Here is a 17,209-nt window from a genome sequence, read left to right as displayed (position 1 = left end):
TCACTTGAAAAATGTGGAAATGTTAGAGGTTTGAAAAATGAACAATTCAAATGTGGAAGGAGTCGTCAAAGGGTTTGAAAAAAACGGGAATTTCTGGAAAAAATTTTGAACTTGGATGAATGATAGTTTGAATGTCCAGGATATGTGGAATATGTTGAAGGTGGAATGGTTTGAATCACTTGAAAAATGTGGAAATGTTAGAGGTTTGAAAAATGAACAATTCAAATGTGGAAGGAGTCGTCAAAGGGTTTGAAAAAAACGGGAATTCCTGGAATTTTTTTTAACTTGGATGAATGATAGTTTGAATGTCCAGGATTTGTGGAATATGTTGAAGGTGGAATGGTTTGAATCACTTGAAAAATGTGGAAATGTTAGAGGTTTGAAAAATGGCCAATTCAAATGTGGAAGGAGTCGTTCAAAGGGTTTGAAAAAAACGGGAATTCCTGGAATTTTTTTTAACTTGGATGAATGATAGTTTGAATGTCCAGGATATGTGGAATGTGTTGAAGGTGGAATGGTTTGAATCACTTGAAAAATGTGGAAAAGTTAGAGGTTTGAAAAATGGCCAATTCAAATGTGGAAGGAGTCGTCAAAGGGTTTGAAAAAAACGGGAATTCCTGGAATTTATTTGAACTTGGAGGAATGATAGTTTGAATGTCCAGGATATGTGGAATATGTTGAAGGTGGAATGGTTTGAATCACTTGAAAAATGTGGAAATGTTAGAGGTTTGAAAAATGAACAATTCAAATGTGGAAGGAGTCGTCAAAGGGTTTGAAAAAAACGGGAATTTCTGGAAAAAATTTTGAACTTGGATGAATGATAGTTTGAATGTCCAGGATATGTGGAATATGTTGAAGGTGGAATGGTTTGAATCACTTGAAAAATGTGGAAATGTTAGAGGTTTGAAAAATGAACAATTCAAATGTGGAAGGAGTCGTCAAAGGGTTTGAAAAAAACGGGAATTCCTGGAATTTTTTTTAACTTGGATGAATGATAGTTTGAATGTCCAGGATTTGTGGAATATGTTGAAGGTGGAATGGTTTGAATCACTTGAAAAATGTGGAAATGTTAGAGGTTTGAAAAATGGCCAATTCAAATGTGGAAGGAGTCGTTCAAAGGGTTTGAAAAAAACGGGAATTCCTGGAATTTTTTTTAACTTGGATGAATGATAGTTTGAATGTCCAGGATATGTGGAATGTGTTGAAGGTGGAATGGTTTGAATCACTTGAAAAATGTGGAAAAGTTAGAGGTTTGAAAAATGAACAATTCAAATGTGGAAGGAGTCGTCAAAGGGTTTGAAAAAAACGGGAATTCCTGGAATTTTTTTTAACTTGGATGAATAATAGTTTGAATGTCCAGGATATGTGGAATATGTTGAAGGTGGAATGGTTTGAATCACTTGAAAAATGTGGAAATGTTAGAGGTTTGAAAAATGGCCAATTCAAATGTGGAAGGAGTCGTCAAAGGGTTTGAAAAAAACGGGAATTCCTGGAATTTTTTTGAACTTGGATGAATGATAGTTTGAATGTCCAGGATATGTGGAATGTGTTGAAGGTGGAATGGTTTGAATCACTTGAAAAATGTGGAAATGTCAGAGGTTTGAAAAATGGCCAATTCAAATGTGGAAGGAGTCGTTCAAAGGGTTTGAAAAAAACAGGAATTCCTGGAATTTATTTGAACTTGGATGAATGATAGTTTGAATGTCCAAAATATGTGGAATATGTTGAAGGTGGAATGGTTTGAATCACTTGAAAAATGTGGAAATGTTAGAGGTTTGAAAAATGGCCAATTCAAATGTGGAAGGAGTCGTCAAAGGGTTTGAAAAAAACGGGAATTCCTGGAATTTTTTTTAACTTGGATGAATAATAGTTTGAATGTCCAGGATATGTGGAATATGTTGAAGGTGGAATGGTTTGAATCACTTGAAAAATGTGGAAATGTTAGAGGTTTGAAAAATGGCCAATTTAAATGTGGAAGGAGTCGTCAAAGGGTTTGAAAAAAACGGGAATTCCTGGAATTTATTTGAACTTGGATGAATGATAGTTTGAATGTCCAGGATATGTGGAATGTGTTGAAGGTGGAATGGTTTGAATCACTTGAAAAATGTGGAAAAGTTAGAGGTTTGAAAAATGAACAATTCAAATGTGGAAGGAGTCGTCAAAGGGTTTGAAAAAAACGGGAATTCCTGGAATTTTTTTGAACTAGGATGAATGATAGTTTAAATGTCCAGGATATGTGGAATGTGTTGAAGGTGGAATGGTTTGAATCACTTGAAAAATGTGGAAAAGTTAGAGGTTTGAAAAATGAACAATTCAAATGTGGAAGGAGTCGTCAAAGGGTTTGAAAAAAACGGGAATTCCTGGAATTTTTTTGAACTAGGATGAATGATAGTTTAAATGTCCAGGATATGTGGAATGTGTTGAAGGTGGAATGGTTTGAATCACTTGAAAAATGTGGAAAAGTTAGAGGTTTGAAAAATGAACAATTCAAATATGGAAGGAGTCGTCAAAGGGTTTGAAAAAAACGGGAATTCCTGGAATTTTTTTTAACTTGGATGAATAATAGTTTGAATGTCCAGGATATGTGGAATGTGTTGAAGGTGGAATGGTTTGAATCACTTGAAAAATAAGGAAATGTTAGAGGTTTGAAAAATGGCCAATTCAAATGTGGAAGGAGTCGTCAAAGGGTTTGAAAAAAACGGGAATTCCTGGAATTTTTTTGAACTTGGATGAATGATAGTTTGAATTTCCAGGATATGTGGAATATGTTGAAGGTGAAATGGTTTGAATCACTTGAAAAATGTGGAAAAGTTAGAGGTTTGAAAAATGAACAATTCAAATGTGGAAGGAGTCGTCAAAGGGTTTGAAAAAAACGGGAATTCCTGGAATTTTTTTTAACTTGGATGAATAATAGTTAGAATGTCCAGGATATGTGGAATATGTTGAAGGTGGAATGGTTTGAATCACTTGAAAAATGTGGAAAAGTTAGAGGTTTGAAAAATGAACAATTCAAATGTGGAAGGAGTCGTCAAAGGGTTTGAAAAAAACGGGAATTCCTGGAATTTATTTGAACTTGGATGAATGATAGTTTGAATGTCCAGGATATGTGGAATATGTTGAAGGTGGAATGGTTTGAATCACTTGAAAAATGTGGAAAAGTTAGAGGTTTGAAAAATGAACAATTCAAATGTGGAAGGAGTCGTCAAAGGGTTTGAAAAAAACGGGAATTCCTGGAATTTTTTTGAACTTGGATGAATGATAGTTTGAATGTCCAGGATATGTGGAATATGTTGAAGGTGGAATGGTTTGAATCACTTGAAAAATGTGGAAATGTTAGAGGTTTGAAAAATGGCCAATTCATTTTAAATGGGAAAAATGTCCTAAAAAAACCTGGATTTCTGGGAAATCTGGGAATTTTTGGAATTTGTTGCGACCCAATAAAAAGTGAGCTGTGGGCTGCAAATGACCCTGAATCAGACTTGATGTTTATGCAAATATAAATGGTGTTTATGGCATCAACTGAAGTCCTTGACTTGTTTCTTTTTGTCTTCCAAAGATTCTGGAGGTCAATGGTCAAAATTTTGAGAATGTCCAACTCAGCAAAGCCAACGAGATTCTGAAGAACAACACCCACTTGTCCATAACTGTGAAAACCAATCTGTTAGGTAAGCTGAGCACAAGCCCGTCTCGGAGCCTCCAACTAACGGGTCTGAAATGCTCCCCAATGTAGTTTTTAAAGACCTGCTAACCAGACCCGAGCAGGACCACGATGTCGACGGCGAGGAGGAGCACGACAGGAAGAACGGGGCACCCCACCTCCCCAAGATCGGGGACATCAAGAAGGCCAGCCGCTACTCCATACCCGATCTGGCGGTGGACGTGGAGCAGGTGATGGGCCTGGAGAAGGCCAGCAAGAAGGCCAAGACGAGTACGGTGGGGGGACGCAACAAGCTCAAGAAGATCTTTGACAAAACGCTCACCAGCATTCTTCCCCCTAAACCGTACAAGTAAGTACATTCATTTCATACCCTTCTAATCATTTCATGCAGCAGATTTATATCTACCTCCAATAGTTGCTTACTATACAAAACACAGAACCGGTGAAGTTGTCACGTTGTGTAAATGGTCAATAAAAAGAGAATACAACAAATCCTTTTCAGCTTATATTCAATTGAATAGACCGCAAAGACAAGATATTTAACGTTCAAACTGAATAACTTCTTTTTTTTATAATAATCATTAATTTAGAACACATTGCAAAAAAGATGTCACAGGGGCATTTTTACCAGTGTGTTACATGGCCTTTCCTTTTAACAAGACTCAGTAAAGGTTTGGTAACTGAGGAGACACATTTTTGAAGTGGAATTCTTTCCCATTCCAGTCTCCCTTCTCATATTTTAGCATTCATATTTTCAATGGGAGACAGGTCTGGACGAAGCCACGCTGTTGTAACACGTGGCTTGGCATTGTCTTGCTGAAATAAGCAGGGGCGTCCATCGTAACGTTGCTTGGATGGCAACATATGTTGCTCCAAAACCTGTATGTACCTTTCAGCATTAATGGCGCCTTCACAGATGTGTAAGTTACCCATGTCTTGGCCACTAATACACCCCCATACCATCACACATGCACACTTTTACACTTTGAGCCAGATGTTTCTTTTCCTCTTTGGTCCGGAGGACACGACGTCCACAGTTTCCAAAAACAATTTGAAATGTGGACTCGTCAGACCACAGAACACTTTTCCACTTTGCATCAGTCCATCTTAGATGAGCTCGGGCCCAGCGAAGCCGGCGACGTTTCTGGGTGTTGTTGATAAATGGCTTTTGCTTTGCATAGTAGAGTTTTAACTTGCACTTACAGATGTAGCGACCGACAGAGGTTTTCTGAAGTATTCCTGAGCTTACGTGGTGATATCCTTTACACACTTTACACATTTTGATGCAGTACCGCCTGAGGGATCGAAAGTCACTTGCATTCAATGTTGCCGCATGCGTGCAGGGGATTTCTCTTTGGTTTTCTGAACCTTTTGTTGATATTACGGAGCGTAGATGGTGAAGACCTTGCAATAGCTGGTTGAGAAATGTTGTTCTTAATCAATTTGCTCAGGCATGTGTTGACAAAGTGGTGACCCTCGCCCCGTCCTTGTTTGTGAATGACTGAGCATTTACTTTTATACCCAATCATGGCACCCACCTGTTCCCAAATAGCCTGTTCACCTGTGGGATGTTCCAAATAAGTCTTTGATGAGCATTCCTCAACTTTCTCAGTCTTTTTTGCCACTTGTGCCAGCTTTTTTGAAACATGTTGCAGGCATCAAATTCCAAAATGAGCTAATATTTGCAAAAAATGAAATATCTTGTCTTTACAGTCCATTCAATTAAGTTGAAAAGGATTTGTTGTATTCTCTTTTTATTTAGCATTTACACAACGTGACAACTTCACTGCTTTTTGGGTGTTGTGGATCAGACGTTCTGCTTAAGGCTTTTTTTGCCAGGCCACAAATGGCTCAGGGCACGACGGTCACGGCTGAGAAAAGCATATAAATGCATGTTGTTTATATAAAATCACGTCATACTCGCAGTTGATCACATGACTTGACCACAAAGGAAACGCCCCTAAAAGAACAAGCGTGTTATTGAGGTTGTGGTTTGGCCATTTAGTCAGCTTCAAGTGTGAAAAGAAGGTGCGCCCTCTGTCTGTTTATGACTGTACTGCAGCCTCACCCTTTCTCTCTCCCTGTCTGGTTGTCATAGCGACGTGTGCGTGGGCCAGTCGCAGGATGACATTATTTTGGGCATGAAGCAGTCCAAACAGATCCCACCGGCGCTGCCCGTCAGCGGCAACCTGTCGTCCTCAAACCCGGACCTCTTGCAGTCCCACCACCGCATCCTGGACTTCAACAACCAGCCTGGTGAGTGCCAAGGTCTACATACTCTACTCACCTACATCCATGTTGTTTGTCTTCTTCCAGTCCTGGTCCTGGCAAAGTTCTACATACTCTACTCACCTACATCCATGTTGTTTGTCTTCTTCCAGTCCTGGTCCTGGCAAAGCTCTACATACTCTACTCACTCACATCCATGTTGTTTGTCTTCTTCCAGTCCTGGTCCTGGCAAAGCTCTACATACTCTACTCACCTACATCCATGTTGTTTGTCTTCTTCCAGTCCTGGTCCTGGCAAAACTCTACATACTCTACTCACCTACATCCATGTTTGTCTTCTTCCAGTCCTGGTCCTGGCAAAGCTCTACATACTCTATTCACCTACATCCATGTTGTTTGTCTTCTTCCAGTCCTGGTCCTGGCAAAGCTCTACATACTCTACTCACCTACATCCATGTTGTTTGTCTTCTTCCAGTCCTGGTCCTGGCAAAGCTCTGCATACTCTACTCACCTACATCCATGTTGTTTGTCTTCTTCCAGTCCTGGTCCTGGCAAAGCTCTACATACTCTACTCACCTACATCCATGTTGTTTGTCTTCTTCCAGTCCTGGTCCTGGCAAAGCTCTACATACTCTACTCACCTACATCCATGTTGTTTGTCTTCTTCCAGTCCTGGTCCTGGCAAAGCTCTACATACTCTACTCACCTACATCCATGTTGTTTGTCTTCTTCCAGTCCTGGTCCTGGCAAAGCTTTGCATACTCTACTCACCTACATCCATGTTGTTTGTCTTCTTCCAGTTCTGGTCCTGGCAAAGCTCTACATACTCTACTCACCTACATCCATGTTGTTTGTCTTCTTTCAGTCCTGGTCCTGGCAAAGCTCTACATACTCTACTCACTCACATCCATGTTGTTTGTCTTCTTCCAGTCCTGGTCCTGGCAAAGCTCTACATACTCTACTCACCTACATCCATGTTGTTTGTCTTCTTTCAGTCCTGGTCCTGGCAAAGCTCTACATACTCTACTCACTCACATCCATGTTGTTTGTCTTCTTTCAGTCCTGGTCCTGGCAAAGCTCTACATACTTTACTCACCTACATCCATGTTGTTTGTCTTCTTCCAGTCTTGGTCCTGGCAAAGCTCTACATACTCTACTCACCTACATCCATGTTGTTTGTCTTCTTTCAGTCCTGGTCCTGGCAAAGCTCTACATACTTTACTCACCTACATCCATGTTGTTTGTCTTCTTCCAGTCCTGGTCCTGGCAAAGCTCTACATACTCTACTCACTTACATCCATGTTGTTTGTCTTCTTCCAGTCCTGGTCCTGGCAAAGCTCTACATACTCTACTCACTCACATCCATGTTGTTTGTCTTCTTCCAGTCCTGGTCCTGGCAAAGCTCTACATACTCTACTCACCTACATCCATGTTGTTTGTCTTCTTCCAGTCCTGGTCCTGGCAAAGCTTTACATACTCTACTCACCTACATCCATGTTGTTTGTCTTCTTCCAGTCCTGGTCCTGGCAAAGCTCTACATACTCTACTCACTCACATCCATGTTGTTTGTCTTCTTCCAGTCCTGGTCCTGGTCCTGGCAAAGCTCTACATACTCTACTCACCTACATCCATGTTGTTTGTCTTCTTCCAGTCCTGGTCCTGGCAAAGCTTTGCATACTCTACTCACCTACATCCATGTTGTTTGTCTTCTTCCAGTCCTGGTCCTGGCAAAGCTCTACATACTCTACTCACTCACATCCATGTTGTTTGTCTTCTTCCAGTCCTGGTCCTGGCAAAGCTCTACATACTCTACTCACTCACATCCATGTTGTTTGTCTTCTTCCAGTCTTGGTCCTGGCAAAGCTCTACATACTCTACTCACCTACGTCCATGTTGTTTGTCTTCTTCCAGTCCTGGTCCTGGCAAAGCTCTACATACTCTACTCACCTACATCCAAGTTGTTTGTCTTCTTCCAGTCCTGGTCCTGGCAAAGCTTTGCATACTCTACTCACGTACATCCATGTTGTTTGTCTTCTTCCAGTCCTGGTCCTGGCAAAGCTCTACATACTCTACTCACTCACATCCATGTTGTTTGTCTTCTTCCAGTCCTGGTCCTGGCAAAGCTCTACATACTCTACTCACTCACATCCATGTTGTTTGTCTTCTTCCAGTCCTGGTCCTGGCAAAGCTCTACATACTCTACTCACCTACATCCATGTTGTTTGTCTTCTTCCAGTCCTGGTCCTGGCAAAGCTCTACATACTTTACTCACCTACATACATGTTGTTTGTCTTCTTCCAGTCCTGGTCCTGGCAAAGCTCTACATACTCTACTCACCTACATCCATGTTGTTTGTCTTCTTTCAGTCCTGGTCCTGGCAAAGCTCTACATACTCTACTCACCTACATCCATGTTGTTTGTCTTCTTCCAGTCCTGGTCCTGGCAAAGCTCTACATACTCTACTCACCTACATCCATGTTGTTTGTCTTCTTCCAGTCCTGGTCCTGGCAAAGCTCTGCATACTCTACTCACCTACATCCATGTTGTTTGTCTTCTTCCAGTCCTGGTCCTGGCAAAGCTCTACATACTCTACTCACTCACATCCATGTTGTTTGTCTTCTTCCAGTCCTGGTCCTGGCAAAGTTCTACATACTCTACTCACCTACATCCATGTTGTTTGTCTTCTTCCAGTCCTGGTCCTGGCAAAGCTCTACATACTCTACTGACCTACATCCATGTTGTTTGTCTTCTTCCAGTCTTGGTCCTGGCAAAGCTCTACATACTCTACTCACCTACATCCATGTTGTTTGTCTTCTTTCAGTCCTGGTCCTGGCAAAGCTCTACATACTTTACTCACCTACATCCATGTTGTTTGTCTTCTTCCAGTCCTGGTCCTGGCAAAGCTCTACATACTCTACTCACTTACATCCATGTTGTTTGTCTTCTTCCAGTCCTGGTCCTGGCAAAGCTCTACATACTCTACTCACTCACATCCATGTTGTTTGTCTTCTTCCAGTCCTGGTCCTGGCAAAGCTCTACATACTCTACTCACCTACATCCATGTTGTTTGTCTTCTTCCAGTCCTGGTCCTGGCAAAGCTTTACATACTCTACTCACCTACATCCATGTTGTTTGTCTTCTTCCAGTCCTGGTCCTGGCAAAGCTCTACATACTCTACTCACTCACATCCATGTTGTTTGTCTTCTTCCAGTCCTGGTCCTGGTCCTGGCAAAGCTCTACATACTCTACTCACCTACATCCATGTTGTTTGTCTTCTTCCAGTCCTGGTCCTGGCAAAGCTTTGCATACTCTACTCACCTACATCCATGTTGTTTGTCTTCTTCCAGTCCTGGTCCTGGCAAAGCTCTACATACTCTACTCACTCACATCCATGTTGTTTGTCTTCTTCCAGTCCTGGTCCTGGCAAAGCTCTACATACTCTACTCACTCACATCCATGTTGTTTGTCTTCTTCCAGTCTTGGTCCTGGCAAAGCTCTACATACTCTACTCACCTACGTCCATGTTGTTTGTCTTCTTCCAGTCCTGGTCCTGGCAAAGCTCTACATACTCTACTCACCTACATCCAAGTTGTTTGTCTTCTTCCAGTCCTGGTCCTGGCAAAGCTTTGCATACTCTACTCACGTACATCCATGTTGTTTGTCTTCTTCCAGTCCTGGTCCTGGCAAAGCTCTACATACTCTACTCACTCACATCCATGTTGTTTGTCTTCTTCCAGTCCTGGTCCTGGCAAAGCTCTACATACTCTACTCACTCACATCCATGTTGTTTGTCTTCTTCCAGTCCTGGTCCTGGCAAAGCTCTACATACTCTACTCACCTACATCCATGTTGTTTGTCTTCTTCCAGTCCTGGTCCTGGCAAAGCTCTACATACTCTACTCACTCACATCCATGTTGTTTTTCAATCATGCTAATGGACTTCACCTGAAGGAATGCTGCGAAACAACGTTTTGATTGATTGTGTTTACTTGCACGGTGGTGGTGTAGTACGGTATGTCATTTGGGACGTATGGGAATATAATAACTAACTATTTATACAGGACGTCCTAGGTCTATGTCCGTTTTATTTCTACACATTCTGAGCTTTGGACACGCTTGGGAGAGGTTTGAGTAAAAAGTTAGCTAAAACCAACCAAAATATGATTTTATTGTTGATTGATATTATCATAATGTATGTGGAAGCACCTTTAATACAATATAATGTGGCCACGTTAGGGATGTCCGATAATGGCTTTTTGCCGATATCCGATATTGTCCAACTCTTTAATTACCGATACCAAAATCAACCGATATATACAGTGGTGGAATTAACACATTATTATGCCTATTTTGGACAACCAGGTATGGTGAAGATAAGGTACTTTTAAAATAATAATAATAATAAAATAAGATAAATAAATTAAAAACATTTTCTTGAATAAAAAAGAAAGTAAAACAATATAAAAACAGTTACATAGAAACTAGTAATGAATGACAATGCGTAAAATGAAGTGTTAAAGGTTAGTACTATTAGTGGCCCACAATCATGTGTGCTTACGGACTGTATCCCTTGCAGACTGTATTGATATATATTGATATATAATGTAGGAACCACAATATTAATAACAGAAAGAAACAACCCTTTTGTGTGAATGAGTGTAAATGGGGGAGGGAGTTTTTTTTGGATTGGTGCACTAATTGTAAGTGTATCTTGTGTTTTTTATGTTGATTTAATAAAAATTAAAAAAAACGATACCGATAATAAAAAAAAAACCATACCGATAATTTCCGATATTACATTTTAACGTATTTATCGGCCGATAATATCGGTAGGTCAATATTATCGGACATCCTTAAATATATTATATATATTATATTATACATTTTATAAAATTATTATTTCAATTATAAAAATATTATATATATATATTATATATATATATATGTATATATATATATATATATATATTTTAATTATAAAAATATTATATATATATATATATATATATATATATATATATATATATATTTATATATTTTAATTATAAAAATATTATATATATATATATATATATATATATATATATATATATATATATATATATATTAATTATAAAAACATTATATATATATATATATATATATATATATATATATATATATATATATATATATTTTAATTATAAAATATTATATATATATATATATATATATATATATATATATATATATATATATATATATATATTTTATAAAATGTATAAAATATATAATATATTTAAGGATGTCCGATAATATTGACCAACCGATATTATACATACATATATATATACATATATATATATATATATATATATATATATATATATATATATATATGTATATATATGTATATATATATATATATATGTATATATATGTATGTATATGTATGTATAATATCAGTAGATATTATACATACATATCGGTAGATATTATACATATATATATATATATATATATATATATATATATATATATATATATATATATATATATATATATATATATATATATATATATATATATATATATATATATATATATATATATATATATATGTATGTATAATATCGGTAGGTCAATATTATCGGACATCCTTAAATATATTATATATATTATATTATACATTTTATAAAATATATATGTATATATATATAATATTTTATAATTAAAATATATATATATATATATATATAATTTTATAATTAATATATATATATATATATATAATATTTTTATAATTAAAATATATAAATATATATATATATATATGTATATAATATTTTTATAATTAAAATATATATATATATATATATATATATATATATATATATATATATATATATATATATATATATATATATATATATATATAATATTTTTATAATTGAAATAATAATTTTATAAAATTTATAATATAATATATATAATATATTTAAGGATGTCCGATAATATTGACCTACCGATATTATCGGCCGATAAATACGTTAAAATTTAATATCGGAAATTATCGGTATCGTTTTTTTTATTGTCGGTATAGTTTTTTTTATTTTTTTTATTATAAAAATATTATATATATATATATATATATATATATATTTATATATATAATATTTAATTATACAAATATTATATATATATATATATATATATATATATATATATATATAATATTTTTATAATTAAAATAATTATTTTATAAAATTTATAATATAATATATTTAAGGATGTCCGATAATATTGACCTACCGATATTATCGGCCGATATATATATATATATATATATATATATATATATATATATATATATATATATATATATATATATATATATATATATATATATATATATATATATATATATATATATATATATATATAAATAAATGAATGAATGAAAACATAACATTGAGCAATTAATAGTAGTAATATTAATAATTAGGATAGAAAAAAAAGACAATAAATGATAAATAACCTTTTAAGCGGCAGATAATGCAAAATAAATGTTTTTGTACAGCAATAAATGTATGTTGCAATCATTAATACACTAAACATCAACAGTCTTGTTTAAACCACAAAGCAAGTTCTACAGAAAGGTAGCAGCATCTTAAGCACCTGTGGAAGTATTTCAGGTACAAAAGTACAATTTCTTAATGAAAGTTGACACAAGGGGAGGCTCTGAGGGTGAAGGTGTCGGGTGTGAATGAACAGCACCCTCTGCTGGTGTCTTCCAAGATGACTGCCTTACCCCACTCTTCACTTTCAGACATGTCAGACCAGGTGTTGCGCGTCTTCAAAGCCGACCAGCAGTCCCGCTACGTCATGATTGGCAAGGACACCACGGCTAAGGAGGTGGTCGTCCAGGCCATCAGGGAGTTTGCCTTGACGGCGGCGCCCGAGGCGTATTCGCTATGCGAGGTGTCCGTCACCCCTGAGGGCGTCATCAAGCAGCGGCGGCTCCCAGAGCAGCTGTCCAAGCTGGCAGACAGGATCCAGCTAAGTGGAAGGTGCGAGCGCCGTGACAGTATTCATTCAGCATGTTGCAGATGATGTCACAAACAAGACCGTGTCTCCCCGCAGATACTACTTGAAGAGCAACATGGAGACGGAGACGCTATGCTCCGACGAGGACGCCCAGGACCTCCTCCGCGAGGGCCAGATCTGCCTGCTGCAGCTCAGCACGGTGGAGGTGGCCACGCAGCTGTCCATGCGCGCCTTTACACTCTTCTGCGCCATCGAGCCCACCGAGTACATCGACGACCTGTTCAAGCTGCGCTCCAAGGCGGGCTCGGCCAGCCTCAAGCGCTTCGAGGAGGCCATCAACCACGAGACCTTCTGGGTGGCCACCGAGGTGACGCGAGAGCCCAACCAGCTCAAGCGCATGAAGACGGTCAAGCACTTCATCAAGATTGCACTGCACTGTCGCGAGTGCAAGAACTTCAACTCCATGTTTGCCATCATCAGGTCAATCCTCCTTAGTCACTCCAACCTTGTCTTAGTCACTCTGCTTTATGTCCAACCTTGTCTTAGTCACTCTGCTTTATGTCCAACCTTGTCTTAGTCTCTCTGCTTTATGTCCAACCTTGTCTTAGTCACTCTGCTTTATGTCCAACCTTGTCTTAGTCACTTTGCTTTATGTCCAACCTTGTCTTAGTCACTCTGCTTTATGTCCAACCTTGTCTTAGTCACTCTGCTTTATGTCCAACCTTGTCTCAGTCACTATGCTTTATGTCCAACCTTGTCTTAGTCACTCTGCTTTATGTCCAACCTTGTCTTAGTCACTCTGCTTTATGTCCAACCTTGTCTTAGTCACTATGCTTTATGTCCAACCTTGTCTTAGTCACTCTGCTTTATGTCCAACCTTGTCTTAGTCACTCTGCTTTATGTCCAACCTTGTCTTAGTCACTCTGCTTTATGTCCAACCTTGTCTCAGTCACTCTGTTTTATGTCCAACCTTGTCTTAGTCACTCTGCTTTATGTCCAACCTTGTCTTAGTCACTCTGCTTTATGTCCAACCTTGTCTTAGTCACTTTGCTTTATGTCCAACCTTGTCTTAGTCACTCTGCTTTATGTCCAAACTTGTCTTAGTCACTCTGCTTTATGTCCAACCTTGTCTTAGTCACTCTGCTTTATGTCCAACCTTGTCTTAGTCACTCTGCTTTATGTCCAAACTTGTCTTAGTCACTTTGCTTTATGTCCAACTTTGTCTTAGTCTCTTTGCTTTATGTCCAGGGTTTGAACAAGATGACCTATTTTGAGGACTATAAGTGCACCTTATAACCTGGTGCGCCTAATGTACGGAATTATTTTGGTTGTGCTTACCGACCTCAAAGCTATTTTACTTGGTACATGGTGTAATGATAAGTGTGACCAGTAAATGGCAGTCAAACATAAGAGATACGTGTAGACTGCAATATAATGGCAGTCACACATAAGAGATACGTGTAGACTGCAATATGATGGCAGTCACACATAAGAGGTACGTGTAGACTGCAATATGATGGCAGTCACACATAAGAGATATGTGTAGACTGCAATATGATGGCAGTCACACATAAGAGATACGTGTAGACTGCTATATGATGGCAGTCCCACATAAGAGATACGTGTAGACTGCAATATGATGGCAGTCACACATAAGAGATACGTGTAGACTGCAATATGATGGCAGTCACACATAAGAGATACGTGTAGACTGCAATATGATGGCAGTCACACATAAGAGATACGTGTAGACTGCAATATGATGGCAGTCACACATAAGAGATACGTGTAGACTGCAATATGATGGCAGTCACACATAAGAGATACGTGTAGACTGCAATATGATGGCAGTCACACATAAGAGATACGTGTAGACTGCACTATGATGGCAGTCACACATAAGAGATACGTGTAGACTGCGATATGATGGCATTCACACATAAGAGATACGTTTCGACTGCAATATGATGGCAGTCACACATAAGAGATATGTGTAGACTGCAATATGATGGCAGTCACACATAAGAGATACGTGTAGACTGCGATATGATGGCATTCACACATAAGAGATACGTGTAGACTGCAATATGATGGCAGTCACACATGAGAGATACGTGTAGACTGCAATATGATGGCAGTCACACATAAGAGATACGTGTAGACTGCAATATGATGGCAGTCACACATAAGAGATACGTGTAGACTGCAATATGATGGCAGTCACACATAAGAGATACGTGTAGACTGCAATATGATGGCAGTCACACATAAGAGATACGTGTAGACTGCAATATGATGGCAGTCACACATAAGAGATACGTGTAGACTGCAATATGATGGCAGTCACACATAAGAGATACGTGTAGACTGCAATATGATGGCAGTCACACATAAGAGATACGTGTAGACTGCAATATGATGGCAGTCACACATAAGAGATACGTGTAGACTGCAATATGATGGCAGTCACACATAAGAGATACGTGTAGACTGCAATATGATGGCAGTCACACATAAGAGATACGTGTAGACTGCGATATGATGGCAGTCACACATAAGAGATACGTGTAGACTGCAATATGATGGCAGTCACACATAAGAGATACGTGTAGACTGCAATATGATGGCAGTCACACATAAGAGATACGTGTAGACTGCAATATGATGGCATTCACACATAAGAGATACGTGTAGACTGCAATATGATGGCAGTCACACATAAGAGATACGTGTAGACTGCAATATGATGGCAGTCACACATAAGAGATACGTGTAGACTGCAATATGATGGCAGTCACACATAAGAGATACGTGTAGACTGCAATATGATGGCAGTCACACATAAGAGATACGTGTAGACTGCGATATGATGGCAGTCACACATAAGAGATACGTGTAGACTGCAATATGATGGCAGTCACACATAAGAGATACGTGTAGACTGCAATATGATGACAGTCACACATAAGAGATACGTGTAGACTGCAATATGATGGCAGTCACACATAAGAGATACGTGTAGACTGCAATAGGATGACAGTCACACATAAGAGATACGTGTAGACTGCAATATGATGGCAGTCACACATAAGAGATACGTGTAGACTGCAATATGATGGCATTCACACACAAGAGATACGTGTAGACTGCAATATGATGGCAGTCCCACATAAGAGATACGTGTAGACTGCTATATGGTGGCAGTCACACATAAGAGATACGTTTCGACTGCAATATGATGGCAGTCACACATAAGAGATGTGTAGACTGCACTATGATGGCAGTCACACATAAGAGATACGTGTAGACTGCACTATGATGGCATTCACACATAAGAGATACGTGTAGACTGCAATATGATGGCAGTCACACATAAGAGATACGTGTAGACTGCAATATGATGGCAGTCACACATAAGAGATACGTGTAGACTGCAATATGATGGCATTCACACACAAGAGATACGTGTAGACTGCAATATGATGGCAGTCCCACATAAGAGATACGTGTAGACTGCTATATGGTGGCAGTCACACATAAGAGATACGTTTCGACTGCAATATGATGGCAGTCACACATAAGAGATGTGTAGACTGCACTATGATGGCAGTCACACATAAGAGATACGTGTAGACTGCACTATGATGGCATTCACACATAAGAGATACGTGTAGACTGCAATATGATGGCAGTCACACATAAGAGATACGTGTAGACTGCAATATGATGGCAGTCACACATAAGAGATACGTGTAGACTGCAATATGATGGCAGTCACACAACAGAGATACGTGTAGACTGCAATATGATGGCATTCACACACAAGAGATACGTGTAGACTGCAATATGATGGCAGTCCCACATAAGAGATACGTGTAGACTGCTATATGATGGCAGTCACACATAAGAGATACGTTTCGACTGCAATATGATGGCAGTCACACATAAGAGATACGTGTAGACTGCAATATGATGGCAGTCACACATAAGAGATATGTGTAGACTGCACTATGATGGCAGTCACACATAAGAGATACGTGTAGACTGCGATATGATGGCATTCACACATAAGAGATACGTGTAGACTGCAATATGATGGCAGTCACACATGAGAGATACGTGTAGACTGCAATATGATGGCAGTCACACAAGAGATACGTGTAGACTGCAATATGATGGCAGTCACACATAAGAGATGTGGAGACTGCGCTATGATGGCAGTCACACATAAGAGATACGTGTAGACTGCACTATGATGGCATTCACACATAAGAGATACGTGTAGACTGCAATATGAT

The 17,209-nt window shown here is 38.4% G+C and overlaps 1 protein-coding gene across 10 annotated transcripts in view; it reads left to right on the top strand.

Annotated features, from left to right (window-relative positions):
• rapgef2b (Rap guanine nucleotide exchange factor 2b) overlaps window positions 1–17,209 on the top strand; it is a 473,745-nt gene that overhangs the window by 413,389 nt on the left and 43,147 nt on the right. For all 10 annotated transcript variants that reach the window (XR_009816924.1, XM_061976533.1, XM_061976532.1 and 7 more), the window contains 5 exons: window positions 3,557–3,665; window positions 3,731–4,007; window positions 5,757–5,914; window positions 12,694–12,934; window positions 13,008–13,391. Coding sequence is in view for 9 of the 10 variants with exons in the window: in XM_061976533.1 (XP_061832517.1) it covers window positions 3,557–3,665; window positions 3,731–4,007; window positions 5,757–5,914; window positions 12,694–12,934; window positions 13,008–13,391 (1,169 nt within the window). In the remaining variant the exon portion in view is untranslated. The remainder of the gene's footprint in view (window positions 1–3,556; window positions 3,666–3,730; window positions 4,008–5,756; window positions 5,915–12,693; window positions 12,935–13,007; window positions 13,392–17,209) is intronic.

Source organism: Nerophis lumbriciformis, linkage group LG16 (assembly GCF_033978685.3).
Source record: "Nerophis lumbriciformis linkage group LG16, RoL_Nlum_v2.1, whole genome shotgun sequence".
In the NCBI taxonomy this organism is placed as follows: Eukaryota; Metazoa; Chordata; class Actinopteri; order Syngnathiformes; family Syngnathidae; genus Nerophis; species Nerophis lumbriciformis.
The sequence above is the reverse complement of the archived record's forward strand: the minus strand, read 5'-3'. Positions and strand labels throughout refer to the sequence as shown.